The sequence below is a fragment of the Montipora foliosa genome, chromosome 1, assembly GCF_036669935.1.
Source record: "Montipora foliosa isolate CH-2021 chromosome 1, ASM3666993v2, whole genome shotgun sequence".
Taxonomy (NCBI): domain Eukaryota; kingdom Metazoa; phylum Cnidaria; class Anthozoa; order Scleractinia; family Acroporidae; genus Montipora; species Montipora foliosa.
Window position 1 is genome coordinate 11,784,021 of NC_090869.1, and position 22,500 is coordinate 11,806,520.

General features: G+C 42.9%; 3 protein-coding genes across 3 annotated transcripts in view; all 3 read right to left on the minus strand.

Moving 5' to 3' along the window:
• The window catches only part of LOC138009820 (centrosomal protein of 192 kDa-like), a 27,155-nt gene extending 21,602 nt beyond the window's left edge, over window positions 1-5,553 (minus strand). The window contains exon 1 of the mRNA XM_068856819.1: window positions 5,410-5,553. Coding sequence (XP_068712920.1) covers window positions 5,410-5,553 — 144 coding nt within the window. The remainder of the gene's footprint in view (window positions 1-5,409) is intronic.
• A 570-nt stretch (window positions 5,554-6,123) lies between these two features.
• LOC138009829 (uncharacterized) lies at window positions 6,124-7,050 on the minus strand. Its single transcript, XM_068856829.1, has 2 exons — window positions 6,745-7,050; window positions 6,124-6,540 (listed from the first exon to the last, which is right to left on the minus strand). The coding sequence occupies exons 1-2, from the start codon at window positions 7,048-7,050 to the stop codon at window positions 6,124-6,126; spliced, it is 723 nt and encodes a 240-aa protein (XP_068712930.1).
• Window positions 7,051-17,603: 10,553 nt separating this feature from the next.
• LOC138009837 (centrosomal protein of 192 kDa-like) overlaps window positions 17,604-22,500 on the minus strand; it is a 63,164-nt gene continuing 58,267 nt past the window's right edge. The window contains exons 38-43 of the mRNA XM_068856834.1: window positions 22,491-22,500; window positions 20,114-20,308; window positions 19,418-19,483; window positions 18,992-19,058; window positions 18,130-18,195; window positions 17,604-17,673 (exon numbers count right to left, since the gene is read on the minus strand). The exon at window positions 22,491-22,500 is cut by the window's right edge and continues 100 nt beyond it. Of these exons, the coding sequence (XP_068712935.1) occupies window positions 17,604-17,673; window positions 18,130-18,195; window positions 18,992-19,058; window positions 19,418-19,483; window positions 20,114-20,308; window positions 22,491-22,500 (474 nt within the window). The remainder of the gene's footprint in view (window positions 17,674-18,129; window positions 18,196-18,991; window positions 19,059-19,417; window positions 19,484-20,113; window positions 20,309-22,490) is intronic.

Here is a 22,500-nt window from a genome sequence, read left to right on the forward strand (position 1 = left end):
GTCAAGCAACAGGAAGAACATTGGTGCAATAAAGGCTCTATTTCATAGTAAGTTTTAATAAGTCCTGAATGGCGGTTACCGTAATTTCCGGCCGATTTACCCGCGGGTAATGCGTTAATTTTCCAGTAAACCGCGGTTGCTGCGGGTAATAGGAAGGTGAGGGTAATGCGATAATTTTTTAAATCTCAGGGAAGATTTGACAGATTGAAACAAGTTAAAAATGAGGATATTAAACCAACACTTCCTTCAAATCTGTCTGTTGCCTCGTTCGTTGATTCAATCTTTAAAATGATGCTTTATTTGCCGTAGTCTTTGTAAAACCGCTCGATAAAAGCCGAAGCAAATTGAATGAAAAACAATAATCTTTCCCTTCGACCATGTCACAACTTGTCACCGAATTAAAAGTAAATGAGAACGAATTTCTCACTTTAACACATCCTTTTCAATTTTAAGAACGAGTTTATCGTGAGAGACAATTCAATGCTGAAAAAGTAACAAGATGCGAATGTGTTTATTTTGTGATGCCACAAATTTTTCCGTTCAAAACAAATCTTTTACGATCTTGTTTTAATAATTTCAAACCTTTACTAATTAATAAACTGATGCTTCCTTAAAACTTGTGTGTTGCCAAGCTTGTTTGTACCGTAGTTCAATCTGAAAACGCTTCCTATTCAAGATTTGTGTGATGTTTTGTTCTAGTGTTTTAAAAGCCCTCAATGAAAGCCGATGCAAATTGACTGAAAAACAAATCAATAGTGTTTAAGTGATTACTGTATTTCACTGCTTTTTTCTTCGCTTAATTTAAAGCATTTCTCACCTGCACTCCTTTCAATTTTTGTAAATGAAGATTGAAAGCATTTTTTGTGAAAGCACGCTCAAAGCTACAAAACAAGATGCCGCCATATTTCACGGCACCGCATAATTATTTAGAACGTGATTGTCGGCACGTGTGTAAATAAACACTAACTACAGTGAAAAATTTGCTGGATTGTTCAGCGCATCAGTGAAATGTTTCCTAGCAACCCCTGCCATGAGAAATAGAGCCGAGTCTAAGCGTAAAAACATTCGGAATTAAGGTCCTAGTAACAACACAAACCAGAAATGACTAAGGAGAGTGTTTAAGGCTGCATTATTAAAAGCCAATTCTTAGCAGAAAATGCTATCGATCTTCTGCTTTGTAAACAACAACATGGAATATTCATCGCTCCAAGTTTGTGAGTTCTTGTCCCGGAAATACAGTAGCAAGATTTTTTCGGTTTTGGGGTGCCGGTAATAGGCCAGTGCGGGTAATCTGTTGAACGTTTTTTCCCCTTGTGACAAAAATAGACCGCTGCGGGATAGTCTGCCGTGTGGGTAATCGTCCGGAAATTACGGTAGTAGCATGACAGAAATTCCTAAGGGTCTACAAACATAAACAAGAGTTATTAATTTAAAAATAACAACAATCTAGCCTGAAGTAAAAAAAAAATAATTATCAAGCAGTTTAATTAATATACGTCGAGGATTTAACCATTCAAAATTCTGAGCTGATTGATCCGTAATCAGGCACCATTCATCCACAGTAATTTGCTGTTGTTTTTGTTAGATCTTATTCTCTTGCTTTCACAGTTTTTGGGGAATCGCGCTATTGCCCTCGGAGGGGAGAAACCAACAAAATGTAAAAGTTGTGAGACCACCTCTGACAACAGTGCGGAATCAGAAGGGCGCTAGGGGCTTCAACCAGTTTAAAATTCTGAAAAAGACAAAGGCTCCTCCTGGAAAGAGGAACGCCTCCACAATTTACCCGGCAATTAATCGTTACAATTGATGTTGTTAAAAGAAAAGGACGGTGCCTACTATTGTTATTGCGAATACGTTCTGCGCATCTCCAGATACTCGGATTTTCTATCAGTTACGCCTACTAATACAGGGATATTTTTTGCGTGTTGTTAGCTATGCGGAGAAAGGTAGTTCTTGGTAATTACTCTTGGGATCCAAAGGGAAAATTGGGGGTAACCATTCATTTTGAGAGATAATTTAAGCTTCAATTTGAGACAGAACGCCATACATTCCAGTGCCGCGAACGAAAGTGCTGTCCCGATAGCCCGAGGGCTAGTGGAATGACTGTGCGTGGCTAGCGTTTTCTTATCGTAGCTTGCCTGACGGGCAAAAGCCCCCGTTGCTTTCCTCTTTGTCTGGTGATAAATTGAGCTTTTTATACCAAAAAGATGTGTCAGAAAGCTCCTGAAGAAAAGGATAACGTTATGAGGCCAAATGATTGATCAAAGTTTCTATGGCGCGCTGCTCATGTTTAGTTAATTTTTTACTTCACGGAAAAGTTCTGTGTCGGATCTGTGTCTCGGCACTCGCGCGGCTTCAGCAAGTCGCTTGCGAGATGTTTATTGTCTAAAGCCGGCGTTCCGAAGACCTTGTCGAAAAAATGATATCTCCGGTTACATTTGTTTTTCGTTTTGTCGGAGAGCTGAACCAGACTTCCACTCGGCCACATAGTCAGTGGGACTTCCAGTCACGCAACTTAGATGTTTATTCGCCAAAAAGCTGTTAAAACGTTAATGTACTTAAAATTTTATGAATATAGTCCGCTTTTTATTTACAACAAAAATATATTTTTTTGTCTTTATTGAAACATGTAATCGTGACTTTTAAGAAAGAAAGCTAAGACTATTACGTCATCGGAGATTTCACAACGGTTTCGACTGATGGTGCAATCGGAGATTTGACAACGGCTATAAGTAGTGCAGCCGTTGTTGTCAGTTTGTTGTGCTACAGATTGATCAAGTGATTTTGGTTCTATAGTCATCAGTGAATCAACAAGGACTGCTTTGGAATGTGTACTACGTTGCGACTATAGTGGTAAGAAAACAGATAAAATTTAGTTTTGTTGGTGAGCAGTCCCAAATTTCTATTCGGTCATATAGTCAGTGGCACTTCGAATCACGCAACTTATGATGTTTACAGGTATTCGCCAAAAGCTGTTAAAACGTTAATGTACTTAAAATTTTATGAATATTCCACTCTTTATTTAGTACAAAATATATTGCCTTTTTGTGTTATTTAAGCGGTTGATTCGAAGCGAGTATTGAATACATAAAAGGTCATTATGTCATCCATGGAATGTGTCGACGTTTCAACTTTCATTGGTAGGGAAATAACCACCGTACTAAACATAGCCGTGGATAACGTAATTCTTAAATTAAGTGACGCGTGTGACTACTTTGCTAGGCCTTTACTCGTGTAAAAAACCAATTAAATTTAATCGCGACTTTTAGGAAAGAAAGCTGTAAGTTGTTAAAGTGTGTTTATCGTATCGTTCATACCCATAGATATCCTGATGACAGTTCCAGATTAATTAAGACCATTACGTCATCGGAGATTCCTCGGAGATTTCACCTCGGCTATAAGTGATAGTGCAATAAGTTCGTGTGCAGTCGTTGTTGTCAGTTGTTGTGCTACAGATTGATCAGGTGCCGACACACTCCCCCATATGACTCGTGCGTAGGTAACGAGACATATGCTCAAGAAGGTAACTGCTACGTCTTAACAAACAAAGAGTCACGAGAAATTCTTAACGAGTAAAATTGTCTATAAATTCTTCGGCCTAAAATAATGTTCAGTTCAGTTCTGCTTGAACGATATCTTTCACTCGGAGTTCCGCGGCTGCAGCAGCATCACACGCCTGGGTCTGAACATTGGTGCGTCTGGGTTGAGTGTAGCTGTTTCTTGATTGTCGTCTTCATCACAGGACAGCTCTAACGGGTACAACAGCTGCACAGGACGCTCGACGTGTGACCGTCCGACCCGTAACTTAGCACCACGAACTACTCCATCTCTTCCAGCAATCAGTTGCTCCACAATCCCCAGCGGCCAGCAATTTCGGTTTCGTTCATGGGACTTCACGATAACAACGTCTCCAACAGCCAGAGAATTCTCTTTTCCTTTCTTTCCGCGTCTGAGCCGGTGACGCTCACGCAGCGCGCTCAAGTATTCGGTCGTCACCTACGCCACATCACATCTTTCGTTTTCATCAGGAACTTGGCGCGTTTCCTTAAATCTCTTTTTCTATGTGATAGGGCTGCAACTCGGGCAGAACACTGGAGTTAACATCAGGAAAACATTCGGTGTTAACGTCGGAAGTTGCACGTCGTCTTCCACGTAACACAACGGGCGGTTGTTCATCGCAACTTCAATGTCCAGGATGACTTCACTCAGTTCTTCCCAGGTAAGCAGACCTTGGCCAACTGTTTTGTAGAACATGGACTTCATCAATCCAATGAGACGCTCAAACTGTCCACCCCACCATGGTGCTCGGCTGAGGTTGAACTGCCACTGGATGGAATGCTCGCTCAGGAAGGAATGGAATCTTTCATCTCTCCGCACCCTTCTTTACCCACTTGGCAGCGGCGACAAAGGTTTTACCATTGTCTGAATAGACTTTCGATGGACGTCCTCTCCTGGCAATAAAGCGCTTTAAACTTTGGATGAAATCGGTAGTCTCCAAACTTGGCAATAACTCTAAGAACACTCCGCGAGTAAGGCTACACGAATACAAGATCACGTACGCTTTACGTTCTTCCTTGCGCTTGCTGCGGTACTTCACACAGAACCGGCGAAATCAACACCTATCACATTGAAAGGTGTAGTTCCTTCTGTTCTCTCGCTAGGCAGCGGTGCGGTGGGTGGATTCTTCAAGGCTACTGCTTGAAAGCGTTTGCAGCCACTGCAATTCTTCACGGTTTTCTTGACTAACTTCCGCAGTCGGGGTACCCAGAATTTTTTTCTCTCTCACTTTCGTCATCGTCAAAGAAACTCCCCCATGGAGTGTAGTCACGTGGGCATGCTGAACCATCTTAGCTGTAAAAAGGACTGAATCTGGCAGGTAGATGGGATAATCTCCCTGTACACGACCTCGGCATTCCAACAAACCATGTTTGTTTTGTTGTAGGTTGAGCTGCTCTTGATCCGCGATAAAATTTTGTATTGCTCATCCCCTCTTCTGCGTTCTCTCTGATCCAGAACAACTCATGCTCAGCTAGCTCTGCCGTTGTCAGAGGTCCACGGATCTTGTTGGAAGGACGGACAACAATTGCGCAAGAATCGCGAGATCCAAGCACCAATCCTCATGGCTTTACGAAGGCTGAACTTCTCGAGAAGGTCATCGAATTTCGTTTCTCCCTTCGACACCAACCGCGACAAGTTCTTTTTTGAACCTGTCTCTCTGCTCTACTTTCGGGCTTGGCTCTGTTACAATCTCAGGTGGCCACTTGGCGGGGTCTCCCAGCCACGAAGGCCCTTTCCCACCAAATTTCTGCTCCACTCACACTACCACCACGACTTCCCAGATCAGCAGGGTTATGGACTGTCGGGACGTGATGCCATAAAACGTTTCCGGTGCCTTTGAATCTTCCTCACACGATTCGCGACGAATTGGCGGTAGTCTCCGTGATCACTGATCCAGTGAAGGGCGACGGAACTGTCCAACCAACAGTGGATATCAGCCGCTAGTGGGAGTCCCTCCAATGCTTGTCGCACGTTGTTGGCCAGATTGACTGCCATATGACCTACACGAGTTCCAGTCGGGGAATGGTCAGCCCTTGTTTGGCAAGCCGAGCCTTTGCGGTGATTAATCCTTGTGCTCCCGATGCTTGAGTCACCACTGCGTAGACTGCAGCACATACTCCTCGACCGCTCGCGTCGCCGAATGCGTGTAATTGTATCTCTTGAATTTCTTCTTGGTGAAGAGGAACGCAGCGTTGTACTGTAACGACATCCGGAATGTTCTGTTCCACTTCCTCCACTGTACCGCTAAGTCTTCCGGTAACGGGCTATCCCACGCGCTCTTTCTGTACGCAGGTTTCCCGGTATAGCAGTTTGCCCTCCAGTAAAACTGGTGATGCTAAACCCAGCGGATCGTACACTTTTGCTAAGTTGGTAAGGATCTCTCGCTTCGTCAGTTCGGCTGGTGGACTTGGAAAGTCAACGTGAAGGGTGTCCACCAGGACCCTGTCCCAACTAACACCACTGTAGTAACGGCGTTTTCACATCCCTTCTGGCTTTGACACATTGTTGAGCTGTTCTTTGGCGAATGACCTCTCGTAATTTTCACAATCAGTTTCTAGCTCCTCCTTAGTTAGAGTGCCACTTGTGTAGCTCGAACTTGGCGGGTCCATTAAAGATCTCAATTGCTTCTCGTTTCAACTGCTTAGCCTTGTCTGTAGTACTTCCTCCGAAAATAAGGTCATCGACATATAAGCTCTTCCGCACTTCTTTGACGGTTTCGGGGCATTTCGTCTCTAAATTCTGAAGATGTTGCTGGATCACCCCATTTAGAAGAAATGGCGATGGGCCAAGGCAAGGCCAAACACAACCCTGGTGAAATCGTAGCGTTTCCACTTCCTTCGCAGTCTTGTCTACGATCCAGTGAAAGCGCAAGGCATCTCGGTCACTTTCACGAATTCGCACTTGTAGGAACGCACGGCGAAGATCTCCAGCAACCAACACAGGGTGGAAGCGGCAACGAGTGAGAACGCTCCACAGCTTGTTCTGTAGAGGCGGGCCGCATGTAGGCACTCATTTAGTGATGGGGCCATTTCGTGAGCTCTCGCAGACGCATCATACACGACTCGAAGCTTTGTTGTTTCCGCACCCTCACGAACAACCGCACGATGTGGCAAATAGAACTCTCTCCCGGAGACTTCGGCAGGTGCCCGTTCTACTACGCCTTCCGCCAAACTGTTCTCTTATTACGTCATCATAGTCGTCCAACATGTTCTTTCGGCGTAATTTCCGCAAGAGGGAATTTAGTCGTCGCATACTTCCGTCACGGTTATTTGGTAGGGCAGGACAATTCCCTTTCCAAGGCAGGCTCGTCTCGTACCAACCTTCAGGTGATCGCGTCAGTTGCTCTTTAAACTCATCGTAGACATCAAACTGGTCCCCGGCTGGCGTATCTGCTAGGCCAAGAACATCAAGCGCACACAATCTCTCGAAGTCACAGTTCGAATTCACCGCCAAATAAACAGGTGATAAATCTTGGTCTGCGCCAGGCGACATGATTGTCCACCCAAAACGGGTATACTCCGCTACCGGGGTCCCCACGACGACGACCCACACGCAAACGTTCTCCTGTCCGAATTTTCGCAAATTCGTTCGCACCCAGTATGAGATGTACAGGCAGCTTAGCTTTGTCGTCGACATCATCCATGCGTACTCCCTTGAGGTGAGAGTTCCCTTCTATCAGCTGGTTGTAACGAGGGGGTTTTCTAAAATCAGCAACTCTCTCTTGTTGACTTTGGTGACGTCCACTTCGAGCTCAAAATCACCAGTAACTGAGCTGATAACCACTCCAAAAACTTGCATAGTTCTTGTTGTGACGCCAGTCAGCATCGCTATTTGTCTCTCAAACCGGTCGATTTTAAACTTGCATTAATCAAGTCGATTGCAGTAGCAGAGGCGTACGAATGACTTGCTCCACTGTCCAACAGGGCTCTAAATTTGTATCCATTAATCGTGACTACCACGACAGGATGAATGACGGCCGAGTTGCCGATGTGATGTGCTGTCATCCCTGGCTCACGTGTCTGAGCTTGAAATTGGGTGTTATCGCACAATGATGTATTATGCCTTGCGTGACATACTTGACAAGTGGACTTGCTTTTGCACTCTCCTGCTCGGTGCCCAATTCCTGAACAATTAAAACACATACGTTTCTCTAGGAAAACCTTTTTCCTCGCTTCAACACTCACAACCTTGTCACAGTTAACAGCCTTGTGATCTGGACTCTGGCAAAATAGACAGCCTCGGATGTTCGCTTGTTGATTTCTGTCATCACGTTTTGCGTAGAACGCCCTCGATTTCTCTCTTCGATTGACAGTTGTCACAGTCTTTGGCTTTGAACTTTCCACTCCTTGAACTGGATTGTTAATTGTCCATTTCTCAAGCGCCTCAAGAAATTGCACAAATGTCCATTCGCTCCAGTTTTCATCGATCATGCCAGCTCGTTCTTAATTACATCTAGCTTGTCAAATGTGAAACGTACAGCGGCGTCCAGTTTGTTTATGCTCTGCATTGTTTGCAGCGACTCAACATTGAAAAGTAGTATCTCGTAAAATTCGTGAATCTTCTTGACATCCCTTTCTCTGACAGTAGGGAGTTCTAGTATATTCCTTACGTAGGTTCCCACAACTTCGCTCGTTTTTCCATATCGTCTTGCGAGTAGATCTTTAGCCTTATTATAACCTTCGGGGGTAAACGGAAGGCCATCGATAAGGTTTCTCACCTTCAAATCCACCAATTCTTTCAAGTATGAGATGAGTAACTTCAGGGGTAGGACTTGTTTAGTAACTTCAGGGGTAGAACTTGTCAATTTGTGTTTCGAACTGTCCCCAAAACCGCACCCAGTCTTGTGGTGTGCCATCAAACTTTGTGATTACTAGCTTCGGCATTTTTACCACGTTGCTAGCCATCGCTGTAATTTCCGGGCGGCTCTGTTTGAGCTTGTTTCAACTCCATTTTTTTCTTTTCAAATTCTAACTCCTCTGCATGTGCACGCTCAACAGCTTCTTGCTTCTGTCTCAGTTTCTCTCTCTCCAATTCGATTTCTCGTTTGTGCTCGTAAAGAGCAGTTGCGTGCTTCAAATTGCGGTCGATCTGCTCAATCTGGCGTGTCAATTCACAATTCACGCATACATTCATCCGCTTGATTCACAACTTCTTCAATTCCGCTAGCCCATTCTTGAAATGACTCTTCGTCCTCGCCATTTACGAACTTTTTTCTCCTCTATTGATTCCTTTAACGTGTTCACTGCTGTTACCATAGTCTCTAGCGAGGTTCTGTGTCTTTCTGAAGCTTTTAGATCATCCTTCTTTAGTACCTCGTCCGTCTTTTTCACTCGAAAGCTGAGTGTTTTTATTTTCCCGTTCAAATCCGCAATTTGTGTCTCCATGTTGCTTAACAACGTCTCGTCGGAGGTGCCACTTTGTCGAAAACGCACAACGAGAAACGTTTCCTGTATACTCACAATTTAATTCTTCTGCATTACAATCTACAACACTCGACTCAACTCAACAATTCAGCTCAGGAAAACTGATCGGGGCAAAGTACATTATCAAACAATCACGCAATTCTTAGTGGTGTTAAAATTATCGTGAGTATACAGGAAACGTTTCTCGTTGTGCGTTTTCGACAAAGTGGCACCTCCGACGAGACGTTGTTAAGCAACATGGAGACACAAATTGCGGATTTGAACGGGGAAAATAAAAACACTCAGCTTTCGAGTGAAAAAGACGGACGAGGACGAGGTACTAAAGAAGGATGATCTAAAAGCTTCAGAAAGACACACAGAACCTCGCTAGAGACTATGGTAACAGCAGTGAACACGTTAAAGGAATCAATAGAGGAGAAAAAGTTCGTAAATGGCGAGGACGAAGAGTCAGTTCAAGAATGGGCTAGCGGAATTGAAGAAGTTGTGAATCAAGCGGATGAATGTATGCGTGAATTGACACGCCAGATTGAGCAGATCGACCGCAATTTGAAGCACGCAACTGCTCTTTACGAGCACAAACGAGAAATCGAATTGGAGAGAAGAAACTGAGACAGAAGCAAGAAGCTGTTGAGCGTGCACATGCAGAGGAGTTAGAATTTGAAAAGAAAAAAAATGGAGTTGAAACAAGCTCAAACAGAGCCACCTCCGCCACCGGAAATTACAGCGATGGCTAGTAACGCGGTAAAAATGCCGAAGCTAGTAATCACAAAGTTTGATGGCACACCACAAGACTGGGTGCGGTTTTGGGGACAGTTCGAAACACAAATTGACAAGTCCTCTACCCCTGAAGTTACTAAATTCTCATACTTGAAAGAATTGGTGGATTTGAAGGTGAGAAACCTTATCGATGGCTTCCGTTTACCCCCGAAGGTTATAATAAGGCTAAAGATCTACTCGCAAGACGATATGGAAAAACGAGCGAAGTTGTGGGAACCTACGTAAGGAATATACTGGAACTCCCTACTGTCAGAGAAAGGGATGTCAAGAAGATTCACGAATTTTACGAGATACTACTTTTTCAATGTTGAGTCGCTGCAAACAATGCAGAGCATAAACAAACTGGACGCCGCTGTACGTTTCACATTTGACAAGCTAGATGTAATTAAGAACGAGCTGGGCTGCCATGATCGATGAAAACTGGAGCGAATGGACATTTGTGCAATTTCTTGAGGCGCTTGAGAAATGGACAATTAACAATCCAGTTCAAGGAGTCGAAAGTTCAAAGCCAAAGACTGTGACAACTGTCAATCGAAGAGAGAAATCGAGGGCGTTCTACGCAAAACGTGATGACAGAAATCAACAAGCGAACATCCGAGGCTGTCTATTTTGCCAGAGTCCAGATCACAAGGCTGTTAACTGTGACAAGGTTGTGAGTGTTGAAGCGAGGAAAAAGGTTTTCCTAGAGAAACGTATGTGTTTTAATTGTTCAGGAATTGGGCACCGAGCAGGAGAGTGCAAAAGCAAGTCCACTTGTCAAGTATGTCACGCAAGGCATAATACATCATTGTGCGATAACACCCAATTTCAAGCTCAGACACGTGAGCCAGGGATGACAGCAAATCACATCGGCAACTCGGCCGTAATCATCCTGTCGTGGTAGTCACGATTAATGGATACAAATTTAGAGCCCTGTTGGACAGTGGAGCAAGTCATTCGTACGCCTCTGCTACTGCAATCGACTTGATTAATGCAAGTTTAAAATCGACCGGTTTGAGACAAATAGCGATGCTGACTGGCGTCACAACAAGAACTATGCAAGTTTTTGAGTGGTTATCAGCTCAGTTACTGGTGATTTTGAGCTCGAAGTGGACGTCACCAAAGTCAACAAGAGAGAGTTGTTGCTGATTTTAGAAAACCCTCGTTACAACCAGCTGATAGAAGGGAACTCTCACCTCAAGGGAGTACGCATGGATGATGTCGACGACAAAGCTAAGCTGCCTGTAATCTCTCATACTGGGTGCGAACGAATTTGCGAAAATTCGGACAGGAGAACGTTTGCGTGTGGGTCGTCGTGGGGACCCGGTAGCGGAGTATACCCGTTTTGGGTGGACAATCATGTCGCCTGGCGCAGACCAAGATTTATCACCTGTTTATTTGGCGGTGAATTCGAACTGTGACTTCGAGAGATTGTGTGCGCTTGATGTTCTTGGCCTAGCAGATACGCCAGCCGGGGACCAGTTTGATGTCTACGATGAGTTTAAAGAGCAACTGACGCGATCACCTGAAGGTTGGTACGAGACGAGCCTGCCTTGGAAAGGGAATTGTCCTGCCCTACCAAATAACCGTGACGGAAGTATGCGACGACTAAATTCCCTCTTGCGGAAATTACGCCGAAAGAACATGTTGGACGACTATGATGACGTAATAAGAGAACAGTTGGCGGAAGGCGTAGTAGAACGGGCACCTGCCGAAGTCTCCGGGAGAGAGTTTTCTATTTGCCACATCGTGCGGTTGTTCGTGAGGGTGCGGAAACAACAAAGCTTCGAGTCGTGTATGATGCGTCTGCGAGAGCTCACGAAATGGCCCCATCACTCACTAAATGAGTGCCTACATGCCGGCCCGCCTCTACAGAACAAGCTGTGGAGCGTTCTCACTCGTTGCCGCTTCCACACCCTGTGTTGGTTGCTGGAGATCTTCGCCGTGCGTTCCTACAAGTGCGAATTCGTGAAAGTGACCGAGATGCCTTGCGCTTTCACTGGATCGTAGACAAGACTGCGAAGGAAGTGGAAACGCTACGATTCACCAGGGTTGTGTTTGGCCTTGGCCCATCGCCATTTCTTCTAAATGGGGTGATCCAGCAACATCTTCAGAATTTAGAGACGAAATGCCCCGAAACCGTCAACGAAGTGCGGAAGAGCTTATATGTCGATGACCTTATTTCCGGAGGAAGTACTACAGACAAGGCTAAGCAGTTGAAACGAGAAGCAATCGAGATCTTTAATGACGCCAAGTTCGAGCTACACAAGTGGCACTCTAACAAGGAGGAGCTAGAAAAAATGATTGTGAAAATTACGAGAGGTCATTCGCCAAAGAACAGCTCAACAATGTGTCAAAGCCAGAAAAGGGATCAAACTACTTGGTGTTAGTTGGGACAAGGTCCAGGACACCCTTCACGTGAGCCTACAGCGCCCATACTGGGCCTATGTAACGGCATTTTTACAGACCGATCTATTTTTACTTTTTTCAAGTCCACCAGCCCGAACTGACGAACAACACAGTAGAGTTGTAGGCTCCGGGTCAGGGATCCACGTTGACTTTCCAGTCCACAGCCGAACTGACGAGCAAAACTTGTAAAGTGTACGATCCGCTGGGTTTAGCATCACCAGTTTTACTGGAGGGCAAACTGCTATACGGGGAAACCTGCGTACAGAAGAGCGCGTGGGATAGCCCGTTACCGGAAGACTTAGCGGTACAGTGGAGGAAGTGGGAACAGAACATTCCGGATGTCGTTACAGTACAACGCTGCGTTCCTCTTCACCAAGAAGAAATTCAAGAGATACAATTACACACGCATTCGGCGACGCGAGCGGTCGAGGAGTATGTGCTGCAGTCTACGCAGTGGTGACTCAAGCATCGGGAGCATCACAAGGATTAATCACCGCAAAGGCTCGGCTTGCCAAACAAGGGCTGACCATTCCCCGACTGGAACTCGTGTCAGGTCATATGGCAGTCATCTGGCCAACAACGTGCGACAAGCATTGGAGGGACTCCCACTAGCGGCTGATATCCACTGTTGGTTGGACAGTTCCGTCGCCCTTCACTGGATCAGTGATGATCACGGAGACTACCGCCAATTCGTCGCGAATCGTGTGAGGAAGATTCAAAGCCACCCGGAACGTTTTATGGCATCACGTCCCGACAGTCCATAACCCTGCTGATCTGGGAAGTCGTGTGGTGGTAGTGTGAGTGGAGCAGAAATTTGGTGGAAAGGGCCTTCGTGGCTGGGAGACCCCGCCAAGTGGCCACCTGAGATTGTAACAGAGCCAAGCCCCGAAGTAGAGCAGCAGAGAGACAGGTTCAAAAAGAAACTTGTCGCGGTTGGTGTCGAAGGGAGAAACGAATTCGATGACCTTCTCGAGAAGTTCAGCCTTCGTAAAGCCATGAGAATTGGTGCTTGGATCTCGCGATTCTTGCGCAATTGTTGTCGTCCTTCCAACAAGATCCGTGGACCTCTGACAACGGCAGAGCTAGCTGAGCATGAGTTGTTCTGGATCAAGAGAACGCAGAAAGAGGGGATGAGCAATACAAATTTTTTATCGCTTTATCGCGGATCAAGAGCAGCTCAACCTACAACAAAACAAACATGGTTTGTTGGAATGCCGAGGTCGTGTACAGGGAGATTATCCCATCTACCTGCCAGATTCAGTCCTTTTTACAGCTAAGATGGTTCAGCATGCCCACGTGACTACACTCCATGGGGGAGTTTCTTTGACGATGACGAAAGTGAGAGAAAAAATTCTGGGTACCCCGACTGCGGAAGTTAGTCAAGAAAACCGTGAAGAATGCAGTGGCTGCAAACGCTTTCAAGCAGTAGCCTTGAAGAATCCACCCACCGCACCGCTGCCTAGCGAGAGAACAGAAGGAACTACACCTTTCAATGTGATAGGTGTTGATTTCGCGCCGGTTCTGTGAAGTACCGCAGCAAGCGCAAGGAAGAACGTAAAGCGTACGTGATCTTGTATTCGTGTAGCCTTACTCGCGGAGTGTTCTTAGAGTTATTGCCAAGTTTGGAGACTACCGATTTCATCCAAAGTTTAAAGCGCTTTATTGCCAGGAGAGGACGTCCATCGAAAGTCTATTCAGACAATGGTAAAACCTTTGTCGCCGCTGCCAAGTGGGTAAAGAAGGTGCGGAGAGATGAAAGATTCCATTCCTTCCTGAGCGAGCATTCCATCCAGTGGCAGTTCAACCTCAGCCGAGCACCATGGTGGGGTGGACAGTTTGAGCGTCTCATTGGATTGATGAAGTCCATGTTCTACAAAACAGTTGGCCAAGGTCTGCTTACCTGGGAAGAACTGAGTGAAGTCATCCTGGACATTGAAGTTGCGATGAACAACCGCCCGTTGTGTTACGTGGAAGACGACGTGCAACTTCCGACGTTAACACCGAATGTTTTCCTGATGTTAAACTCCAGTGTTCTGCCCGAGTTGCAGCCCTATCACATAGAAGAAAGAGATTTAAGGAAACGCGCCAAGTTCCTGATGAAAACGAAAGATGTGATGTGGCGTAGGTGGACGACCGAATACTTGAGCGCGCTGCGTGCGTGAGCGTCACCACCGCTCAGACGCGGAAAGAAAGGAAAAGAGAATTCTCTGGCTGTTGGAGACGTTGTTATCGTGAAGTCCCATGAACGAAACCGAAATTGCTGGCCGCTGGGGATTGTGGAGCAACTGATTGCTGGAAGAGATGGAGTAGTTCGTGGTGCTAAGTTACGGGTCGGACGGTCACACGTCGAGCGTCCTGTGCAGCTGTTGTACCCGTTAGAGCTGTCCTGTGATGAAGACGACAATCAAGAAACAGCTATGACACTCAACCCGGACGCACCAATGTTCAGACCCAGGCGTGATGCTGCTGCAGCCGCGGAACTCCGAGTGAAAGATATCGTTCAAGCAGAACTGAACTGAACATTATTTTAGGCCGAAGCATTTATATCAATCTGTAGCACAACAACTGACAACAACGACTGCACACGAACTTATTGCACTATCACTTATAGCCGAGGTGAAAATCTCCGAGGAATCTCCGATGACGTAATGGTCTTGGTCTTAATTAAAACTGTCATCAGGATATCTATGGGTATGAACGATACGATAATAACACTTTTAACAACTACAGCTTTCTTTCCTAAAAGTCGCGATTAAATTTAATTGGTTTTTTTTACACGAGTAAAGGCCTAGCAAAGTAGTCACACGCGTCACTTAATTTAAGAATTACGTTATCCACGGCTATGTTTAGTACGGTGGTTATTTCCCTACCAATGAAAGTTGAAACGTCGACACATTCCATGGATGACATAATGACCTTTTATGTATTCAATACTCGCTTCGAATCAACCGCTTAAATAACACAAAAAAAAAAATATATTTTGTACTAAATAAAAGAGTGGAAATATTCATAAAATTTTAAGTACATTAACGTTTTTTTACAGCTTTTTTTGGCGAATACCTGTAAACATCATAAGTTGCGTGATTCGAAGTGCCACTGACTATATGACCGAATAGAAATTTGGGACTGCTCTCCACCAAAAAAAAATTTTATCTGTTTTCTTACCACTATAGCGCAACGTAGTACACATTCCAAAGCAGTCCTTGTTGATTCACTGATGACTATAGAACCAAAATCACTTGATCAATCTGTATCACAACACAACAACACTGACAACAAAAACTGCACACACACACAATAGTTGCGTGATTCGAAGTGCCACTGACTATATGACCGAATGACCCTGCTCAAACAAAACTAAATTTTATCTGTTTTCACCACGTAGTCGCAACGTAGTACAAAGCAGTCCTTGTTGTTGATTCAAAAATCGGACTATAGAACCAAAATCACTTGATCAATCTGTAGCACAACAAACGGACAACAACGGCTGCACACAAAGGTATTGCACCATTACTTATAGCCGTTGTCAAATCTCCGATTGCACCATCAGTCGAAACCGTTGTGAAATCTCCGATGACGTAATAGTCTTAGCTTTCTTTCTTAAAAGTCACGATTACATGTTTCAATAAGACACAAAAAAATATATTTTGTTGTAAATAAAAAGCGGACTATATTCATAAAATTTTAAGTACATTAACGTTTTAACAGCTTTTTGGCGAATAAACATCCTAAGTTGCGTGACTGGAAGTCCCACTGACTATGTGGCCGAGTGGAAGTCTGGTTCAGCTCTCCGACAAAACGAAAAAAAAAAAAAAAATAAACCGATTGCAGAGCAAGAACCGCGCTCGGCCCATGGCCGCGCGCCGAGACACAGATCCGACACAGAACTTTTCCGTGAAGTAAAAAAAATAACTAAACATGAGCAGCGCGCCATAGAAACTTTGATCAACAACTATTCGGCTAAAGAAAGAGCATTTTACCGTTTGAATGAACGATTTGTGTCAAATATAAGTTTATAACCGGAGATATCATTTTTTCGACAAGGTCTTCGGAACGCTGGCTTTAGACAATAAAAACATCTTGCAAGTGACTTGCCGACACGTTCCGAAACACAGAACTTTTCCTCGAAGTACAAAATAACTAAACGTGACCGGCGCACCTTAGAAACATTGATAAACAAATTTTTCGTCAAGGAAAGAGCATTTTACCGTTTGAATGAATGATGATCTGTGTCAGATATCATTTTTTCGACGAGGATCTTAAAGAACGCAAAATTCAGACAATAAACATTTCGCAAACGACTTGCCGACACACGTGCTGAAACACAGAACTTTCCTTGTAAAAACATAAAGTTCACTGTTGAAATAGGGACTTCAAGCGACTGTTTCAATTTTCTTTCCCATTTTTGGTAGCGTAAGATCGAGCAAGTTTGTCTGTGAATTTGCGAAGTGATCGAAAACTCGAAATATGATAGCTTTCATTGATCGGCATGAGGTTTTAACAATATGCAAATTTCGCTTTGAAGCCTTTTTCATTCCCATAAAAATAACAGGTCTTTTGTTTGACCAACATGCTTCACAAAAAGAACTTATGGGAATGCATAACAAAGAGACATATACGCGCGTATAGACATACTCGTATACGCAAAATACGCGCGTATAATACGCGTATGCGTAGTTGCACTGTAATTTGTTTTGCTTCTTCTTCTGACTTCTAAATCGTGTATTGATTTTGGCCATGAGGTACAGCTATGTCTCAAATTTTAGGGATACTACAAGGGGGTCCCTGAAAAATGTTTAATGCACAAGTAGGGGTCTTCCAAATTTCTTAGATGGTAGATACTGTCTTTTCTCATCAGGGCGCCCCCCACCCTCAATATGTTTTCGTAAACATTCCCTTAAAGAAGGTCCCAAGTCTGATCCTAATAACTATAGACCGATATCAGTTCTGCCCTGTCGTCAGTAAACTCAATGAAATAGTTGTATTTAACCAACAGTACTATATCAATATTTCAGTCGTATTTTTTGTTAATGGAATCCCAATCTGCTTTTCAGACTCATGTATTCCACAGAAACAGCTTTGTTGGAGGTTGCAAATGAATTACATACATTATAATATTGATATAAATCTCTTAAATGGCATAATATTTCTAGACTTGAAGAAAGCTTTTGATACCATTGACCATGACATTCTATTAGGAAAGCTTAGACTCTATGGATCCATTCTCAATCTATTAGGTGGTTTCAGTCCTATTTATATGCTGCTGTGGCCTGCCGAAGACAGGTAACTTTTATAAATGGGACCCAATCTGATTCCTGTAATCTGACATGCAGCATTCCACAGGACTCTATTCTTGGACCTCTGTTATTTACATGTACATGTACTACTTTTAATGGCCTCCCATCATGTAATTTGTTCTCAAAACCCAAAATGTATGCAGATGATACTACTCTTACCTCATCTGCAGACAACCCTTATATCCTTGAACGTAAAATGAATCGTGATATGGAATTCCCTTGCTTGACTCCTAAGAAATAAAACAAAGAAGTCAGTGGCCTTTAGACAACTTTATTAAAGATACGTGTATGTGCAAAGTGCACCAGCAGCCTGAAAGTTTTGTTTGGTTTACTTTCTACATCTAGGTTAGATAACCTACAGAACAATTTTTTCCTGGTATTCTGCATTGTCCATCATCCAGAACTTGCACTTCACTGTGTGTTTGGGGTACACTTGATCCTCACCAAGTTGACATCACTACAGGCATAGATTGAATTTCTACATGTAACAAGGCCACGCTTTCAAATTCACTTGTACCAGATTACAACCTAAGGCTTATAAATGATTCCTGCCTTCAAAGAAATACTCTATTCCAAGTGGGTCAGAGGGTTGCGCATAACACAGTCCCATGAAAATTATTGAGATGCAACACGAAAATAAACAACTAGTTGATAAAGAAGATGATGGTGGTGGTGGAGATGATTACCTTGCTGGAATTTCTCCCCTTTCCGGAGTAATGACAATAGAATGTGCAGGCCAAGTAAATTCAAATCTGCAAAACATGAAAATAATGTAGTCTTAGCTGTAAGTTTTGTGACGAACAATTCAGGAACCTCAAAGTGCACTTGGTACTTAACAATTAATTCATGAGCGTGCATTAGATGTGAGATGGTAATGGCCGCAAGTCCTTTTCCTTGAGGTGGCCGACGAAAAATTAATTGTTTTTAAGGACGGTGCCTACTAATTCAAAGGTATTTTTGCTGCGGTTTATGATTATACAGGAAATGTAGATCTGAACAAGTGTTATTGAAATCCAAAAGGAAATTGGGGATAACCATGCATGTTTTCAGAGATACCAGTAATTCATGGATTATAGTTGTAACAAGCTTTAAAATACCAAAGCAAATGTATAGTGTTCTTTCTAAATTTGAAGCTTAATCATCTCTCAAAAATGCATGGTTACTCCAATTTTCTTTTTTTCATTCTCGAATTCGTCTCAGTTTTTATTCACCTCACCTTCTGCAAATAACTGTTAAACTTAACATCCCTTTCTACAGTACAGTACTTTGTATAGTGTAAGTCTAGTTGCTCAAGCCTAATTCAGTTAACCCTGAATTATTGGAAACTTCTATTGCAGTTTTAGCTTCCCTTCACCATTAAATTTTGACACCTTGTGGACAGGCAAAATTAAAATCACGATTTATAATTATTATTTAAATAAAGAGTAGTTTTAATTGGGTTTGGAACAAAATGGGCCCTGATCTCACAAAAAGTGTCTTTTATTCATTGTCCATATCAATAGACTTAAGCAACCACTCTTAGAAATTGAACAAAATGAGTTAACTCACCCTACTGAACGCTCTGAAAAATTGATAATCCTCAGGTGGTCAGAACCTTTACCAATTTTCTCTAGCTCTGTAAATAGGTTAAGGCAGTATGGATTAGAAAATTGACATTTTCACGCTCCTGATAAAATTGCCAAAAACTTGAAGTAACTGACAGATAAAAGAACTTATGATGATTTGCGGAGCTGTCATTCAACATTACTTACTTGACAGAACATTAAAATTAATTAGAATTAATACTTATAGATGATGCTACACAACTTTAGATGAATGATGACATGCCGAAAGGTGGGATAATTATCAATTTCTTGGAGACCATTAACTTTCATAAAACCTCTGAAAACATAATATGTTTTCAGAGGTTTTATTTTTTTCACTTCAACTTCGCCTTTCCTATAAAAAGTTCAAAAGGTAACAAATTTGCCATACTTGATTTACAAGAAGTCAAGGTGAGGAAGTCAGGAATGACTTCCCAGGTTTTTTCAGCAACACCACCTGTAAGAAAATCACACAAATATGTACAATCTAAATTACTGATCATGAAAATTTGGTTTTATCAAAAAGTTGATTACCAATTATTGACTACTTGGAGTGAGACTAAATTAATAGACATTACTCTGTCTTAAAGAATTTACTAGTCAATGGGGATGGTTCAGGAGTCAATAGATTGAGGTAAAATTAATTTAACACTGCTTGGTCAAGCTATGAGGTCGCAGCCAATGTTGTAATGTTTTCAGGAATAAATGAGTTAAAATCATATTTTTGTACTATATTATCTCACAGCTTCGGTAAATATCCACCACTAGCCATTAGCACTTTGGTGAATACCGGTAGTTGTTAATTATTAACAAAGGGTAACAATGACCAACAAATTCCACAGCGCAAGGACCATTCCAAAGAAAAGACACCTCTCTCCGGCGTCACCACTAACGCGTAGCATGTGTGCCGCAAGGGGAAATCTGACCCAATTCTCTTTCAACCACTGGGCAATCGAGTGCCCCTAGCGAGAGGTCAGAATTCTCTAAGCACTCAGGATTGACTCCATGGTATGATACAAGATTGGCACTTTGCTCCCAAAGCTTAATGCTAATAATACATGTAGTATTAGAAATCAAAATCTATTACCATTAGCAAGTGAGGTCAGAAGATCAGGTTTGCTGTTTGGTTTATGTGAAACAGGAACAGTATCCACTGAAATGTTAGGATCTTGTTTATTAACAGGGCTTGAGCTTGGAGGTGATCCTACTAATGTCAATAGTACTCTTGACACACAACTCTGGAAGAAGGAATCCCAGCTCGCTACCTTGGGATATTTCACATCTAAAATGAAAACGTTATCTAAGATGAAAAAGGCAGACCACTCCAAGTTTTGCACTGTTGTGCCCTTAAAAGACAATGGAAAACAATCAAGATAAGAAAAAAAAATTGGGGGGTTTGAATGCCTTCATAGTTATCCAATAAAATTAATGGTAATCATTATAATCAGGGAGGAGGGTTTAGCTCATCGGCTGGTGCATCCAGGGGCAGAGAAAGGTTGGCACAATGAGAGCACTAGCCTCCTAGCAATGTCCCCCAGAATGAATTCCAAAATTCACCATCTTACTTGGATCGAGTTTCTTCCACTGGCTGAGGAACAAACAAAGCGAAAAATGTTTTTCTCACAGACAGCTGGGAGAATAGGATCCAAAAGTGAGAAACCATCACCGCACTTATCTCAACAATTTAAGCAATAACAGGATGGAATGGGGTCCAGTGTGTGGTCACATGGGTTATTGCCCTGACCTGCCCCTCCAACCAACTCTTCATGATTATTATTATAATAACTTCATACATACATACTTTATTTGATATTAAGGACGGTGCCTGCTACAATAATTATTATTGTTATTGCGCATACGTCCTGCACACCTCTAGATAGTTTCCTATTGGTGGTGCTTACTAATACAGCTGGGAGAATGGGGTCCAAAACGTGAGGCATGATCATCACACTTATCTCAACAATTTAAGGATGTTTGCGCCCAAAATCTTCCCACGTACAGATTTTTTTAAAACTGATCTACTTTTGCCAAAAAGGCAAAAAAAATGGGGGGCCACTGTGCTCGTTTTCGAGATCATGAGGTGCACCTTTAGAAGATAGCGTTACTTTAAGACGATCTTAGCTTACAACTGTCAGCAATAAAAAAGCTACATTAGTGAAATTTAGATCAGGTAAACATACTCAATTCGACATAACTAATATTATAACTAAATTAACCTTTGCAGCTGATGTCTTTTTCTGAGGTGAAATAGACCTTGAAAACCGATACATATTAGTCTAAGAAAGAAAACTTCGGTCGCCCAAGAGCATAAAAGGCAAAATATTTGTAACTTCTCACGCACTGATTTTTTTTGTTTTTAGTTAAATGGACAAAATCAGAAAAGGAAATGATTCACGGAAAGAAAAATAGGGGTGACCGAGCATTCAAGAGAGTAAAATCGCTGCAAAGTTCTCAAAGCGATGGTATATTCGCACTGTCACGTCATTGCGTGACATTTCCGAGAAGACCTGGTTCCACAGCTATCCCTTGATGCCACACGCTTTTACGTTCCATATTCTTGTGGAAAACGTTTGCGCCTTTAGCATCGTGTTTACCTTCGTGGTCTGCGATGCATGACGTGTGCGTGAGACGCGCAGAAAAATGCGCAGTAGCAATGGGTGCAAACATCCTTGAGCAAATTATGTCTCTTTAATAGAGACAATTGAAAAACTCAGGTGGCTTCAAGAAGATGGAGTCCAGTGTGTGGGGGGTCTTCAGGTCACATGGTTTGTTGCCCTGACCTGCCCCTCCCACCAACTCTTCATAATTATTATTCTAACTATCTCATACAAGTCATATATACTTTATTTGATATTAAGAAGGTCAAAAATTGTATAGCCATAGGCTGATGTGACACACTTTTGGTTGTGTGAATTTACTTTGCATTTAGAATGGTAAACGGCATGGTCCACATCTCTGGTGATTGGCCCAAGTAAACACTCTTGTTATGGTTTTTTTAATTAGTCAACTAAAAACCGGTCCTGCTGGGCAGATGTTTCTCAGAACTGACGTAACTCTTACAGACAAGATTATTATCAAATTCATCCTGGAGACTCTCATTGAGTCTGTGCAGTACTGGACACATACAGACTCCGGGCTAAGACTTGGCAGTTGCCATGTCGCCAGTGGGTGACTGAAAACATACCAGGGCAACTAAAAAATGAGGTTGAATCGCACAATGTGTGATGATGTGCAGCACTTAACCTTCACAGTGCTGATGTTAAGACCCATAAAATGCGTGAGACTTAATTGCATTCATGAAAATAGCTCAAATACAACTAATGGAAATCCAGGGCCACTTAAATTCATCCTGGGCGACTACGAACCCAAGAAAAGTGGTCCAGCGGGCCACCAAGACTGACAGGTCACCTTTAGCCCTGTGCTGCATGCAGTCAATGTGGAAATAAAAAGCCAGAAATTTGTACCTTCTATAAG